The sequence below is a fragment of the Oncorhynchus mykiss genome, chromosome 8 (assembly GCF_057628025.1).
Source record: "Oncorhynchus mykiss isolate SJ-2025 chromosome 8, ASM5762802v1, whole genome shotgun sequence".
Taxonomy (NCBI): domain Eukaryota; kingdom Metazoa; phylum Chordata; class Actinopteri; order Salmoniformes; family Salmonidae; genus Oncorhynchus; species Oncorhynchus mykiss.
Genome location: NC_143029.1, coordinates 19,558,545 through 19,575,038, shown reverse-complemented (window position 1 = coordinate 19,575,038; position 16,494 = coordinate 19,558,545). Strand labels below are relative to the sequence as shown.

Sequence of the window (16,494 nt, the reverse complement as noted above, 5' to 3'; positions counted from 1 at the left end):
GTAAATTCAATTGATTGGACATGATTTGGAAAGGCACACACCTGTCTATATAAGGTCCCACAGTTGACAGTACATGTCAGAACAAAAACCAAGCTATGAGGTTGAAGACATTGTCCATAGAGCTCCGAGACAGGATTGTTTCGAGGCACAGATCTGGGGAAGGGTACCAAAATATTTCTGCGGCATTGAAGGTCCCCAAGAAGACAGTGGCCTCCATCATTCTTAAATGGAATAAGTTTGGAACTACCAAGACTCGTCCTAGAGCTGGCCGCCTGGCCAAACTGAGCAATCGTGGGAGAAGGGCCTTGGTCAGGGAGGTGAACAAGAACCCTATGGTCAATCTGGCAGAGCTCTAGAGTTCCTCTGTGGAGATGGGAGACCCTTCCAGAAGGACAACCATCTCTGCCAGCACTCCACCAATCAGGCCTTTATGGTAGAGTGGCCAGACAGAAGCCACTCCTCAGTAAAAGGCACATGATAGCCCGCTTTGAGTTTGCCAAATGGCACCTAAAGACTCTCAGACCACGAGAAAGAAGATTCTCTGGCCTGATGGAGCCGAGATTTAACTCTTTGGCCTGAATGCCAAGCATCACGTCTGGAGGAAACCTGGCACCATCCCTACGGTGAAGCATGGTGGTGGCAGCATCATGCTGTGGGGGTGTTTTTCAGCGGCAGGGACTGGGAGACTAGTCAGGATTAAGGCAAAGACGGAAGGAGCAAACTACAGAGAGATCCATGATGAAAACCTGCTCCAGAGCGCTCAGGACCAAGACTGGAGTGAAGCTTCACCTTCCAACAAAACGACCCTAAGCACACAGCCAAGACAATGCAGGAGTGGCTTCAGGACAAGCCTCTGAATGTCCTTGAGTGGCCCGGCCAAAGCCCGGAGTTGAACCTGATCGAACATCTCTGGAGAGACCTGAAAATAGCTGTGCAGCAACACTCCCCATCCAACCTGACAGAGCTGGAGAGGATCTGCAGAGAAGAACGGGAGAAACTCTTCAAATACAGGTGTGCCAAGCTTGTAGCGTCATACACAAGAAGACTTAATGCTGTAATCGCTGACAAAGGTGATTCAACAAAGTACTGAGTAAATGGTCTGAGTACTCATGTAAATTTCAGTTTTTTTTATACATTTGGAATAATTTCTAAAAAACTGTTTTTGCTTTGTCATTATTGGGTATTGTGTGGAGATTGATGAGGGGGGGAAAGTATTTCATCAATTTTAGAATAAGGCTGTAACATAACAAAATGTGGAAAAAGTCAAGGGGTATGAATCCTTTCAGAAGGCACTGTAGATGGAATACCTCAGAGAGAACACTTGCAATTTGAACACAATTATGTAAATGTCAAACAGAAAAGGCCTGTGTCCCAAATGATGCCCTATTCCCTATATAGTGCACTACTATTGACCAGGACCAGCAGCGATCTGGTCAAAAGTAGTGCCATTTGGGACGCACTTGGCAGTGGACATGGAGATAACTGGAATCACACTGCGCAGACAATTACTCCTTGGCAGAAAGTGTATATCTGTTTGTATTTTTTGCTAATGGGAACAACTTAACCACAACACCCTCCTCAGTACAGGTAATGGGAAGGTTAGTAACATGGTCAGGTCTGCCACATCCCACAGTACATATCTGCTGGCTACTTTATTTACACTTTCCATTACGTCAACAGCTCTTGACCTCTGACCCTAGCTAACTGCTCCCTGTCACTCCAACTTTAGCACCCTGTCACTTATTCCAAATTGGACTCGCGGTCAGTGGAATCTCTAAGTCATGATCCCATGGGATATACATACTGTACCTGTCCTCAAGGGGGTACAGACACTAAAGGGGAAAATAGCTGTGCTATTGTCGGCACCCAATGTGGAATGTTGAATTTGGAATACTTGCCATGCTTAAGCTAGAGTTTCAGACCCCTTTTAGCCACCATGGAAAACCAGGGAGCATGACATTAAAGGTTAACAGACCTGAAAGTATTTACCTATGTGCCATGGAGTGAGGAATGTCGTAGGGAAAAGGTGTACAGCAGCAGGCGCTGGCTGAGGGGAGAGGGGGAGAGAGGGGGGTGGGGGACAGAGTGAGAGAGAGGTGGAGGGAGAAAGGGACAGAGAGGGAGAGGTGTGGGGGGGACAGAGAGAGAGAGCACTAATGGAGAGCTCCAGGACAACAGCCTAAGACAGGGAATCTGATGCTAATAGACAGCTAAGTTTTACCTCACACAGAGTGGTTTATTGAACACTGCCCTGCGGAGGGGAGTTCAGTTCATCTAGACACCCAATACTGCAATGGAAAGCCACACCACACTGTTATTGGTTCAGGAAATCGAGCACACAGTCAAATACGCAATAAACTGCTACTATTTTGACACGACGGGGTTAAGGAACTGGCAGCCTCTGCTTGGCCACGAATTAATCTGTATTGACAGACAGGGAACATTACCATGTCACACACTGTCCAGAGATAACTTTTTCAGACAGTACAGCCCCTGAGGAGCTCCTACAGTACTGTGTGCTCAGAGCACTTTGGGAAAAAAAGGGAAAGACAAGCTGCTAGTGAAGATTCCCATATAAGGCCACGCTTCCTCCCAGTCGGTGTGTGCATGCAGTAATAGTATGTCGGCTGGCGCAGCCGCGCATTCCTCCAGCTCCAAGTTCTCTCTGGGAGTTTTTCATTTCCGATTCGGTGGCTGGTGAGGAGCAGGGCTGCCTTTCATGAGACTGAGGTGGAGAGTCTGGGGCTTGTGTGATCCTTTTATCAAAAATATACAAACCCAAGAGTCTAGCCGCTGTCCTGCAATCCTCAAGTCTGAGCAGTGTCTAGAGCCTGATGGAGCAAAATAGGATCCCACACCTGGAATGTGAAACACCTTTGCTTTAAAGTCCATGGACTAAACTTTCTTATTGAGGTGAAAGCACATGGCTATAAAAAAGTATATGATTGAAACCAAAGACTTGAACTTCTGAGAAAGAGTCTGTAAACTAGACGGTTTATACAAACCCCCATTTAAGGACTTGGTTGATTAAATCCCAATACCCCTGATTTATTAGACTTGGATATTGCATAAATCTAATACACTGAGTATACAAATCAAAACATTAAGGACACCTGTTCTTTCCATGACATAGACTGACCAGGTGAATCCAGGTGAAAGCTATGATCCCTTATTGATGTCACCTGAATCCGTGTAGATGAAAGGGGTGAGACAGGTTAAAGAAGGATTTTAAGCCTTGAGACATGTGAGACATGGATTGTGTATGTGTGCCATTCAGAGGGTGAATGGGCAAGACAAAATATTTAAGTACCTTTGAATGGGGTATGATAGTAGGTGCCAGGTGCACCAGTTGGTGTCAAGAACTGCAACGCTGCTGGGTTTTTCACACTCAACAGCTTCCTGTGTGTATCAAGAGTGGCCCACCACCCAACGGACATCCAGACAACTTGACACAACTGTGGGAAGCATTGGAGTCAACATGGGCCAGCATCCCTGTGAAACGCTTTCGACACCTTGTAGAGTCCATGCCTGATGAATTGAGGCTGTCCTCAGGGAAAATGGGGAGGGGGGGAGTAAAACGCAATATTAAGGTGTTAGTAATATTTGGTATACTCAGTGTATATATAAAGGTTAAATAAAAAATGTCATAAATCTGTTGTTTTCTTTCAAATAAAAAACACCCCTGAAAGTGTACAGGGATTTTATAATGGTACCGTTTTGTAACAGTGACTAAATCCAGCCATGAACTACACTACAGCCCATTGTTTGACAATACAATTCACCTGTAAGAATAGGTATTGAAAGTATTTGTAGTCACTAGTGAAGAATCCATGTGTGATGAGCTAGGAGAACAGCAAGGCAGCTATTCCCAATAACAGGGGAGGTTTACAGTCTCTGTGGGATAGAACACAACACGTAAAAAGGAAAGTTGAGGGATAGTGCCAAGACTGCACTTTTATTTTGATATGTGACAGCACTTTGATTTCAGACAGGAGGAATGCGGGATGGGGGGGTCTAGAGAGAGGGGGGCAGGAAACTAGGAAAGAATGCCAAGAATGTCCATGTTTGTCCAGGACTCCATTCAGCCATTGGCACGTCACGGCAGCCCTGGGTGTATAAATGCAGGGAGAGCTCCTAGCTTCAGAAACAGAACAACTCCTCCTCCAAGAGAGAGCAACAAGAGCAGCAACAGATATACTACTGAAGCTAAACTCAACTGAGAAAATAACAAGAACAAGACACTTCTTACAAGATCTACTCGATCCGACGACAAACTCCTTAACTACTCGCAAGAGACTAAGGAAGACTTTTGCAGAACCTGAAAACTTATTTTTGTCTAAGATACTCAGAAAAAAACTAAGAAAAGCAAAATGTCTGCTGGAATGAACATGAGACTGATTTCTTTCTTCTGCCTCACTCTCTCCTACCTGGTAAGACCCTTTTACTGAGACTTAAGTTATATGGAATCTGTATTGCTGTGTCAATGCACCATGTACCAGACAGACCGCAATGAGGTGTCAGCATGTCTAGTCCATTACTTCAGCAGTTGAAATGTAAATAGATATATTGTTAACACAGTTATATAAGGCTTTATATGCTCTAGCTCTTGGGGTTGATGTACTGTAATGTTAGTAGTTGTGACATTGTGATCTGGGTCTAACAGAGCTCCTATCTCTTTGCCCCTCAGGCTGTGGCTCAGGAGTGCAGTGGGCAGTGTAGTTGCCCCGATGTAGCCCCACAGTGCCCTCCTGGTGTGAGCCTGGTACCCGATGCCTGCAGCTGCTGCAGGGTGTGTGCCAAACAGATGGGCGAGTTCTGCACAGAGAGGGACGTGTGTGACCCCCACAAAGGACTCTTCTGTGAATTTGGCTCCCCCATCAACCGCCGCATCGGAGTCTGTACAGGTGAGTCCCTCTCAACAGGCTGCTTTGTAGTTATAGTACATTGACTCATATATGTTTTTTTTCCTCTGCTATTGCTTGTGTGACTGGAGATGTGACGTTCTATTCTTATCCTCCGCCTCCCACAGCTAAGGGTGGCGCCACCTGTGTGATCGGAGGGATGGTGTACAGGAGTGGAGAGTCCTTCCAGAGCAGCTGTAAATACCAGTGCACGTGCCTGGACGGTGCCGTGGGCTGTGTGCCCCTGTGCAGCATGGACATCCGCCTGCCCAGCCCTGACTGCCCCATGCCCCACCGCGTCAAAGTGCCCGGGAAGTGCTGCGAGGAGTGGGTGTGCGATGCCCCCCAACACACAAACAGCTTTGTGGGCTCTGTTCTCGCTGGTGAGTCTCAGTCTTAGACACTTGGACATACAGTTACATTGTAGTGATGTAATCTGGTCAGCTTTTGAGTGTGGGGATAAAGAGTCTAACGTCACTTCCCCTTCTCTGCCTGCAGCTTACAGAGAGGAGGAGACCTACGGGCCTGACCCCTCCATGATGAGGGAGAACTGCCTGGTCCAGACCACTGAGTGGAGCGCCTGCTCTAAGACCTGCGGCCTGGGCATCTCTACCAGAGTCACCAATGACAACCGCGAGTGCCGCCTGGAGAAACAGTCCCGTCTGTGTATGGTCAGGCCCTGCGAGTCCCACATGGAGCAAAGCATTAGGGTAAAGACATCCTTCAACCACGACCCAAACTAGCCTACCCATTCACTACAATATAAACACTTCCTCTAATCAAGAATGAAGGAATGGTCACTAATGTTTGTGTTTTAATTTGCTTTGCTCTTACAGAAGGGAAAGAAATGCATCCGCACACCAAGAGTGTCCAAGCCCATGAAGTTTGAGATCTCTGGCTGCACCACCACCAAGTCCTACCGCCCCAAGTTCTGTGGCGTGTGCACCGATGGTCGCTGCTGCACCCCCCACAGAACCACCACCCTGCCCATGGAGTTCAAGTGCCCCGACGGCCAGGTCATGAAGAAGCAGATGATGTTCATCAAGACTTGTGCGTGCCACTACAACTGCCCCGGCGAGAACGACATCTTCGAGTCCATGTACTACAAGAAGATGCTTGGAGACATGGCGTAAATAATTACATCACCAAAGAAGAAAAACAACCAATGACTCTTAACTTGAATCCAACAGATATCCATCTCATCTCGCAGCACAATATTTGTTTTTCTTTTGGTTTGTTATTTCCTCATTTTCTAATTTTGTATTTTGTACAAGGACAGAAACCTATACGCGTATATTCAATGTATATATGTATGAGTAAATTGATGTATGTTTAGGGCCACTTTCCCTAAAGACAAGGGGGCTGCTCTGCGGCCCCAAGAAAAATACTGCACTATAGTTCTACTATGTGACAACCTATGTTTTTGTCACAAATTGGCTGATGCCATGTTCCCCTCTCCCTAAACTGTGGTGTGGATCCAACTAACTGGGCCGTTTCCAACCTCGGAGCACTTAAAGTAACAAAGGGTGAAAACTTTTAACCCCAGTAGTAGAGACACTTAAATCCTTTACCCACCAGAGTGCTACAGCACCAGAGTGCTAGTTGAATGTGTCCTTGTGTATAGTTCACTGTTTGCAGAGCCTGACTGTTGCAGTGTTAATGACAGGTCATGGTTTATCCCATGCTGAAAAACAACCGTCCTCCCAGACAAGGAGCGTAGTGTGCATGCTTTGAGGGTTTGCCACAGCACTGAGAAAAGAGGTGTTTGACTTTGACTGACTGATTCAGGTTGCAAGGAAGGAATCTGTATTTTGTCAAAAAAAGACTGGAGGATTTGTAGCTTCATTCCTTTTTTAGATATTATTGATGCTGTAAATGTTGTACATATTGTTGTACAGTTGTTGAAGTTAATTTAAAGTTAAAAAGTGTTTGTTTTTTGTTTTTTCTCTTGCTTCAATATGTTTATTGATAGCTTATTTGCTGAGTTTGACTGTTCCTGTGACAGTTTTGATACTATTTTATTGAGAAGTGTGACAAAGAAGTTACATGTTTTCACTTTTGTAGTTTGGAATAAAATATTATATTTTTTATATAAACATGCTGCCTTCCTTCCTTTCTTTGCTCCACTCTTTCAGTGTGTTGTTCCAACTGAGCTTGAAAATGTAGCCTACCCTACACAACTGCTCCCCTCATCATACCCCAATGTTGTCCCAAACTTTAACATATGACTTCAACCACTAATATGTTTTTTACACAGCAGTTATGTGTTAACACTTTCAGTTCAACAACAGCAGTCAGACCACTGAAATTCCACTCATTGGATTGTGTGTGGTCCAGGTCCATGCTTTGTCAGACCACCCAGTCTCTAAGCCTAAAGTGTAGTCTGTCTCACTTTTTAGCCACAACACCAGCAGACGTCCGACACGTTTTTCTAGACTTCTCTATTCTCTGCACGGAGGGAGCGGCAGGCTGCCTGTCCTGCCCGTGTGTTTACACACTAACCAGACAGCAGACTGAGGAAACTGACTCTGGCAGTGTCTGAGGAAAGGAGCAGTCTCAAGCAGACCAATTCTGATCTTTTGCACAATTATTGGAAAAAGAGCTGATCCGGTTGGTCAAAAGATTCATCATTTACATCTTCGTAAATTTGCAAAAATCAGATTTATTTTTCTCAAAACATTTGGCAGAAAAGCTAATCCATGCTTTTGACACTTCTAGATTAGACTACCGCAATGCTCTACTCTCCTGCTACCTGGATGAAGCACTAAATAAACTTCAGTTAGTGCTAATACTGCAGCTAGAATCTTGACAAGAACCAAAATCATATTACTCCTCTCTACACTGGCTTCCTGTTAAGGCTAGGGCTGATGTTTTACAACCTACAAAGCATTACATGGACTTGCACCTACCTACAGTATCTCTCCAATTTGGTCCTGCCGTACATACACTTCACAGGAGGTTGGTGGCACCTTAATTGGGGAGGATGGGCTTGTGGTAATAGCTGAAGTGGACTGGTATCCATGTAATTGATGCCATTCACTCCGTTCTAGACATTATTATGAGCCGTCCTCCCCTCAGCAGCCTCCTGTACTACACGTACGCTACGGTGACAAGACGCAAGCCTCCTTATTGTCCCTAGAATTTCTAAGCAAACAGCTGGAGGCAGCGCTTTCTCCTATAGAGCTCAATTTTTACAGAATGGTCTGCCTATCCATGTGAGAGACGCAGACTCGTTCTCGACATTTAAGTCTTTATTGAAGACTTATCACTTCAGTAGGTCCTATGATTGAGTGTAGACTGGCCCATGGGTGCGAAGGTGAACGGCAAGGCACTGGAGTGACGAACTGCCCTTGCTGTCTCTGCTTGGTGGGCTCCCCTCTCTCCACTGGGATTCTTTGCCTCTGACCCCATTGCAGGGGCTGAGTCACTGGCTTACTGGTGCTCTTCCATGCCGTCCCTAGGAGGGGTGCGTCACGTCGTGCCAGGTTTTTTTCGCTGTACTCGACTTGAGTGGGCTGAGTCACTGACATGATCTTATTGTCCAGTTTTGCACCCCCACGGGCTCGTGTGGTGGAGATCTTTGTGGGCTATACTAAACCTTGTCTCGGGGTAGTAAGTTGGTGGTCAGTTGATATCCCTCTCGTGGTGTCGGGGCTGTGCTTTGGCAAAGTGGGTGGGGTTATATCCTGCCTGGTTGGCCCTGTCCAGGGGTATTGTCAGACAGGGCCACAGTGTCCCCTGACCCCCCCTGTATTGGCCTCCAGTGTCTATGCTGCAATATTCTATGTGCCGAGACGCTAGGGTCAGTCTGTCCTATCTGGTGTACTGTGGGAACTTATGTATGCTCGCTCTAATCTCTCTCTCTCTCGGAGGAGGGCCTGAACACTAGGACCATGCCTCAGGACTACCTGGCCTGATGACTCCTGGCTGTCCCCAGTCCCCCAGTCCACCTGGCCATGCTACTGATACAGTTTCTGCTGTTTTGCATGTGGCTATGGCACCCTGAACTGTTCACCGGATGTGCTACCTTGTCCCAGACCTGCTGTTTTCGACCCCCGTCCCTCTCTCTCTATTGCACCTGCTGTCTCAACCTATGAAAAACCAACTGACATTTACTCCTGAGGTGCTGACCTGTTGCACCCTCTACAATCACTGTGATAGTTATTTGACCCTGCTGGTCATCTACAGTATGAACGTTTGAAGATCTTGAAGAACGATCAGGTACTCTTATAATCTCCACCCAACACAGCCAGAAGAGGATTGGCCACCCCTCAGAGCCTGGTTCCTCTCTAGGTTTCTTCCTGCCTTTCTAGGGAGTTTTTCTTAGTCACCGTGCTTCTACATCTGCATTGCTTGCTGTTTGTGGTTTTTGGCTGGGTTTCTGTATAAGCACTTTGTGACATCTGCTGATGAAAAAAAGGGCTTTATAGATCAATTTGATTTGATTGGATTAATTTGTGGGAAAAGATCAGAATTGGTCTGCCTGCGTAAACGCAGCCTTACTGTCATCCTTCCCACTGGGAACAAACTGGTTGAATCAATGCTGTTTCAACATAATTTGTCAACATATTGTGATGTGGAATCTATGAGGAAAATACTGTACATTGGATTTGCAAAAAGTTGTGAAATTTCAACCACAGAATGATGGTAACCAATTTTCAACACGGACAACCCTTGTATGAAATATGTTAAATTTGTACCTTTGAAACAATGTCAGATCTTCAACGTTATATCCACTATCAGAACAAAAACAATGGGTTGGGCAGCATCTCCTACTGGATTTCCTGATAACTACATAGATTCACTGTTGCTATCGAAGTCATTCCAAAGGGCAGGTTAACAGAGTAGATTAAATGTTACCATACTCTATGTCCTATATGATCAATGGTGTGATGCTATTTCGGCCTATATAGCATTTGCTATATATAGCATTTGCATTTGCACTATGTACTTTTAATGTAATCTCTACAATAACTATAATCCAGGTCGTTTGGTTGCAGTATTTGATGAAGCACAGTGATAACATATTAAACTGTTTTTTAAATACAAAATATCTGACATTGTATTCCCGTTTGAACTTCGCTGTGCTTTTAAATGGTTGAAAATGATTTGAGATGACAACTAAACAAAAACATCTGACATTGTTTTTCCATTGGAATTTGGTTGTGCTTTTAGATGGTTGAAACATAGTGATAAGACATTGGGAATTCAACAAACTTCTGGCTGTCTTTTTGAGTGGGTGAATAAAGGTTGAAAACTCATTGATCAACCTCTCAAACAAAAATGACCCACATTTCCACGTTGAAATGACGTGGCACGCCCAATAGGTTGTGCTTTAACACTCACTATCAGTGTCCCGTCACTGGGGAAACTCACATCACACTGAACTGGTCCTGGGTAAACATCTAAGACAACACAGACACCTATGATGGTGATCGGGAAATGGGACTTACCTCATACCAAAAGATAAGCCACAAAAACATTTACAGTAATTGGCTGATTAACACAAATCCTTTTCCTGTCACTGATTAGCAGGGTCTTTGGTTGTTTTCCAGAAGAAATGAAAGAGCCATTGGGTCTAAAACTTGTAAATCCCCCTCAGACTTTCCACAAAGGGCTCTTTTCATCTACTTATTTGCTTTTAAAAAAGAATCTTGACTGAATTTAGCCTTAGTCTGGCTCGTGTTGTTGTTGGGGGGTGACTAAAGTGTGAGACATTTATATCAACAATATAGTGTGTTATGTTTTATCAATGGTATTGAAAAGGCTTTAACTTTGATAACATAGGCCGTAGGCTAGTTAGATTATCGGATATCACACGTGGAAGATTAAAAAATGGATCAGGCCAGATGTAAACTCAAAAGTAAGTGAAAATATTCAATTCCCTTTAATAGTACCTCATGATTTGAACAAAGTGCTTCATCTGTAGTAAACGTTTTCCCTCCAGAATTCTCTCCCTTGTAGCTCTCTAAACGCTCATGCATTTTACACTTCCTTCATTGCCCCTGGATGCTGGGTTTAAAATGTGCCTGTACTACCTCCCAGTGTCTATTCAAAGACCTGGGGTATTCACCTAGACATGCTAAGTTCTTGAGTTTTTGTCTCTCAGTTGTGATGATGTCAGAGTAAACAAATCAAATCATATCAAATTGTATTGGTCACATACACATATTTAGCGGATGTTATTGTGGGTGAAGTGAAATGCTTGTGTTCCTAGATCCAACAGTTGTAACAGTTGTAATAGAACATCTCAAGGATCTCTTTGAAGCTAAATGTAAATAAGGTAGCAACATTTCACAAGGGAGCTATTTTAAAATCCCATATAGACCCCCTATGAATTATATTTTGCTTGAAGGTAGGCAAATCATATGGAACCACACGGGTAGGCTACAATGACCACAAGGGGTCCCCCTCTGCCCAAACGAGGGTCTAGTATTATGAGGAGGAAGGAACTAGTCTAGGGGAAGTTTGAGGTGCAGGGAAATAAAGTAATGAATGAAATGTGATACAAAACCTATTTATTTGTTGCTCTCAATATGTATATTTTGCAGGAATTACAGGTTGAAATAAAGCACCGTACATTACCAGTTGTTGTGGTGTTTTACTGAGTAAGCCTACCTATCAGTTATTGTGGTGTTTTACTTAGTAAGTCTGCTTACCAGTTGTTGTGATGTTTTACATTGTAAGTCTACTTACCAGTTGTTGTGGTGTTTTACTTAGTAAGTCTACTTACTAAGGGGTGGCAGGGTAGCCTAGTGGTTAGAGCGTTGGACTAGTAGCCGTAAAGGGCTGCAAGTTCAAATCCCTGAGCTGACAAGGTACAAATCTGTCATTCTGCTCCTGAACAGGCAGTTAACCCACTGTTCCTAGGCCGTCATTGAAAATAAGAATTTGTTCGTAACTGACTTGCCTAGTTAAATAAAAAAATTGTTGTTATAGTGTTTTACTTAGTAAGTCTACTTACCAGTTGTTGTGGTGTTTTACCTAGATTTGATAGAAATGACATTAGGTCATGCAATAACAAATCCAAAATGTATAGGCCTACACATATAGACATCTGAAATCTGTAGTGCAATATTACCTAGTCTCATTTTACAGCCACTTGTGCCTACATACAGCTATATCCAAACTTAACCTTCTTAGTCCCAAATGAACCACTATATGGCAGTAGCATTTAGGAACCCAAAACATTGGATGGACTTATTGAATGATTAAATTACATTAGGTTACCAACAGAATCATAGGGCAGCAGGGGAGCAGGGAGCTTAGTGGTTGCAGCATTGGACTGGTAACTCAAAGGTTGGAAGATCAAATCCCCAAGATGACAAGGTAAAGAGTTGTCATTCTGCCCCTGAACAAGGCAGTTAGCTCACAGTTCCTAGGCTGTCATTGAAAATAAGAATGTATTTTTAGCTGACTTTCCTACTTAAATAAACAAAAGAAAAAAGCAGGACAACCTATGCAAAACACACAAATACAGAAGGTATTGATATTATTGAATAGGTGCATATTTATGCATTTTGCATCGGTTGGCCTGCTTCTGTGGGTAACCTAATGTAATTTAATTAGAGCTGTGCTCTCAGGAGTGACATGCTTTGCATGTAGGCCTTAGAAACGGCAGAAGTCAGAAAGTAAAAAACAACAACATTATTTTAAACACCATCCCACCCATTGCAAGTTAAAAATGTGGTTGGTTGATTTCACAGTCACTCCACAACTATGCCCTAATGCAGTTGAATGGGAGATGTTTTCAGTTTAGCTTCTGAGGGCCTAGCCAATGGCTGATTTAGCTAGCTAGATTTTTCTCCCCAGACACCACCAAAGAAAAATATTGATTGGATATTTTTTTTCACTTCAGTGTTAACCCTTCCCTTTCCAACACAAACTGAAGAGATGAAATCAGAATATAATTTTAATTATAGAAAATACTACATTTATATTTAAAGAAAAAACAATAAATCCTTAGGCCTGATCTGAAGGTGTAGAAGGATGTTACGGTTCCCCACTGCTACTATTCTAACTCTCAACAGTAAATTGAGAGCCCAACTCAGTTGGAAATTGATCCACATGCCTACAAAAGGGACCCATCACTGAATTGTAAACTAAGAAGCTTTAGACCAATTTCATGGGACCAAATAAGATTCTCATCAACGGGGCTGTAGTGGAGCAGGTTGAGAACTTCAAGTTCCTTGGTGTCCACATCACCAACAAACGGTCATGGTCAAAACACACCAAGACAGTCATGAAGAGGACACGACAACGCTTATTCCCCCTCAGGAGACTGAAAAGATTTGGCATGGGTCCTTAGATCCTCAAAAGGTAATCGCTGTTCTGATATCCAGAAGCTCTTTTTGGTCATAAGAGACGGTAGCAGCAACATTACGTACAAAATAAGTTACAAACAATGCAAAAAAGCAAACAAAATAGCATAGTTGGTTAGGAGCCCATAAATTGGCAGCCATCCCCTCCGGTGCCATTATGTCAATTTCACTATGCTTCATTTGCTCCCACTGTAAACAACACAGATAAACTATCTTGGGTTAGTTATAAATATCTTTGAAAGTAATCAACTGTGTGGGGATCCCTATGGGTTGTAGCCTCACTGGCGCTGTCCATGCTGTCACAGACACTATAATGGCACAAACATAAAGATGAGTCCTCTATCTATCTCTATGGATCATCTTTGCTCAAGGCTCGAACTGAGTGCGTGTGTGAATGATGTCATGGGTCTTAAAGACACAGCGCACTCTTTTATAAAATACGAGATTGCTTCTTCTATGCAAATGCTGTTGATCGGTACATTAAAATATGTCCCAAATGTAAGGAAAGCATATTGTTTTTCATCTGTAGCCCCATGAAATCAGTCCAAACAAACTCAATAAATATTGAATATGCATTCACCTGTATTGTAAATAGGCCAGACTAAATCTTGATTTAACCAATGTATCAATAGACTACAGATTATCAGTCAAATCAATTATTACCATTATGGTATGTAGTTATATTGGTAAAAAATAAAAATAAAAATAAAAACTGTCAAATTGATTGTGTGATTGTATAATTTATTAATTTAATAATGCATTCATTCACACATGTTTTAAATGTAATGATATTGAGCTCAAAATATATGTCTGGATCAAGTACCATTCTGAGACTTTGGCTAACACACCTTATTTATTGTTTTTTTAATCTTGGTATTGTGTTGGTATTGTTTTGGTATCACTTTGGTATTGAGAATCGTAGTGGTATTGAGTATCGTGATACTAAACCTGGTATCGGTATCGAAGTAAAAATTCTGGTGTAGTGATAACACTAGGACCAAGTGTAATGTTCACGTGCAAATCAAATACTGTAGCCAGCGATTACTGTGATGTATATGAATGACATTCCATGAGAGCAGCAATATTATTTTTTAGATGATTTGAATTTATAATGTGTTTACAAGAACATTGATGGATGATAAGGTAATATACTTGTAGTATTCTAATCAGGACTGTTTTTAAGTAATTTACCTCAAAATCAAGGAGAGTGTTCATTAGTTCAAATTATTGTAAATCTTATTCTTACTGGAAAAATTGCAGACTGTGGCTTTAACGGGGAATACGCGCCAACTGTTCCAAATTTGGTCATGTCACCGCCCGTAAACAACGCTCAACCTCCACCCAGTGTGCGTGTGCTTTTGCAGGGAAGATAATAGTGGAAATAGGGCAGGTTCGGGGACTGGATATAATTGTCTTGTTGGCATGAATTATTCTATGTGCATTATTTCTAAATTATTGCGGTGCTGCACACAACCCTGATCTGCTTCCTAGAACGGTGGATCTACCAACAAGCTCACCGTCGGTTTGTAACCATTGCAACCTGCGCTCGTGCTTAACTTCGGAAACTATGAAGAGTCGATTTCGAGATGCACAAGAATGTTACAATTCAGTGGTAACTGTTCCTTGCCATAGGATTGTTAGCTGTATATGAGTAGCATATGTGTCGTGACTTAACAGTAACACTGATTTTCAATGGTTGTAGTGCCCACTATCTTGGTTTATTACTGCAGATTGCACAATTTCATGCGAAACCAGACATGAATATACAGGAGGTGGATCCATATCACCAGACTGTTTACCTGTGTTGAAATATCTTGCATGCTTTGTGCATAGAATGTATGTGAGGAAACGTGCGTAATGTTGACTTTGGATGTATGGGGATGTCGAGCAACTGAGGATCCATAAGAACACATAAGAGTGATTGTCAACCAAAACCGACATAGAAAAAATGAGTCAAGATGAAGGGATATCATTGTCGGTTCCCTCCTTTGGTCCTGGCTCGGGCCCTGGGGGTGCCTGCGGGGACTCTGCTGGCCCCCGGGAAGACAGCGTGAGCGGTGCCCCCATTCCCGACGCTGGGACATTCTGGCACGACTCGGTGGTCAGCGGAAGCATCATTCCTAATATTCTGAGCTGCCCGAAGGACAGTGGCGGCTTGTTGTCTACGGTGAAATGTAAAAGCAGGGCTGTCACGGTGGCATATGTCGTCAACAGCGAGCTCACTCAGCCGCACACCGCAGAGAACATGGCCCTGCATTGCCTGAAAGACGCGTGCGACTCAGTGGGAAGTAAACTGGAAATCATACACTTTGGAAAGATCGACTTTGGAGAGACGTGTGTGCTTGACCAGTTCTATAATGCAGGTAGGAGGTGGTGGTGACATGCAGCATGTATGTGATGGGCTATTGATTGTGTTGCCCTCAAACTATCAGAATCAAAACAAATATACCTTTGTCATTGTCTATTCTTCTGAATCAAACTCCAACCATCAAACCCCAGCCTACAACACATACCATATATCACCAAAGTAGAACAGGTTCACTACTGTTCTACATCCATTGCAGTGGGTGGGAATGGGCCCATGCACATTAATCCACATGCCACACCAGTTGTCTCTAATGGGGCTTCTATTGTGGTTGCCATGAGCACACAGAAAACTGCACATAAGATTGTGTGACTGGTTTTACAAGTCAATGTTTAGAAGTATTAAATTAACTACTTTCCCCAGCCTACTTCTTTTCACAATGCCTATAGCCTAGCCATTTGTCAACCTGGAATCCATTGAGCACTAGAGAGTCTCAATGGGGGAATGTCTCATTTGCTCCACAAAGTGGGGAAGGGGGATAATTTTCCCACACACATTTTCCTTTACCATTATGTGCCCCTAGAAGTGAGGCTCCCTAGCATCATGGATTGTTTTGCTTAGTTTGGGTAGAGGTTCAAATTTCCATTACACTCCAGAAGTAAACTGAACCTTTTGACTTAAACTAAAGTACATTTCCCTCCTTGCCCATTAGTGATGATTGGGGGGGGGGGGAATTGATAATTACATATTGCAATATTATTTTTGGATGATATTACATCTATGTTTGACTTCAAGTATTGATTTGTAAAATATATATATATATACAGTGGGGAGAACAAGTATTTGATACACTGCCGATTTTGCAGGTTTTCCTACTTACAAAGCATGTAGAGGTCTGTAATTTTTATCATAGGTACACTTCAACTGTGAGAGACGGAATCTAAAACAAAAATCCAGAAAATCACAT

General features: G+C 43.1%; 2 protein-coding genes across 2 annotated transcripts in view; both read left to right on the top strand.

Moving 5' to 3' along the window:
• The first annotated feature begins 1,554 nt into the window (after window positions 1–1,554).
• LOC110529541 (CCN family member 2) lies at window positions 1,555–6,997 on the top strand. Its single transcript, XM_021611797.3, has 5 exons — window positions 1,555–4,430; window positions 4,688–4,904; window positions 5,030–5,284; window positions 5,400–5,611; window positions 5,738–6,997. The coding sequence occupies exons 1-5, from the start codon at window positions 4,371–4,373 to the stop codon at window positions 6,032–6,034; spliced, it is 1,041 nt and encodes a 346-aa protein (XP_021467472.1). The 5' UTR covers window positions 1,555–4,370; the 3' UTR covers window positions 6,035–6,997.
• Window positions 6,998–14,519: 7,522 nt separating this feature from the next.
• LOC110529540 (mitogen-activated protein kinase kinase kinase 5) overlaps window positions 14,520–16,494 on the top strand; it is a 58,848-nt gene continuing 56,873 nt past the window's right edge. The window contains exon 1 of the mRNA XM_021611796.3: window positions 14,520–15,585. Coding sequence (XP_021467471.2) covers window positions 15,171–15,585 — 415 coding nt within the window. The 5' untranslated portion in view covers window positions 14,520–15,170. The remainder of the gene's footprint in view (window positions 15,586–16,494) is intronic.

Coding starts and splice junctions, on each gene's coding strand:
- LOC110529541 (XM_021611797.3), top strand. CDS start 4,371: ATGTCTGCTGGAATGAACATGAGACTGATTTCTTTCTTCTGCCTCACT. Junction 4,905..5,029: donor CCGCATCGGAGTCTGTACAG/GTGAGTCCCTCT, acceptor CGCCTCCCACAG/CTAAGGGTGGCGCCACCTGT. Junction 5,285..5,399: donor TGTGGGCTCTGTTCTCGCTG/GTGAGTCTCAGT, acceptor CTCTGCCTGCAG/CTTACAGAGAGGAGGAGACC.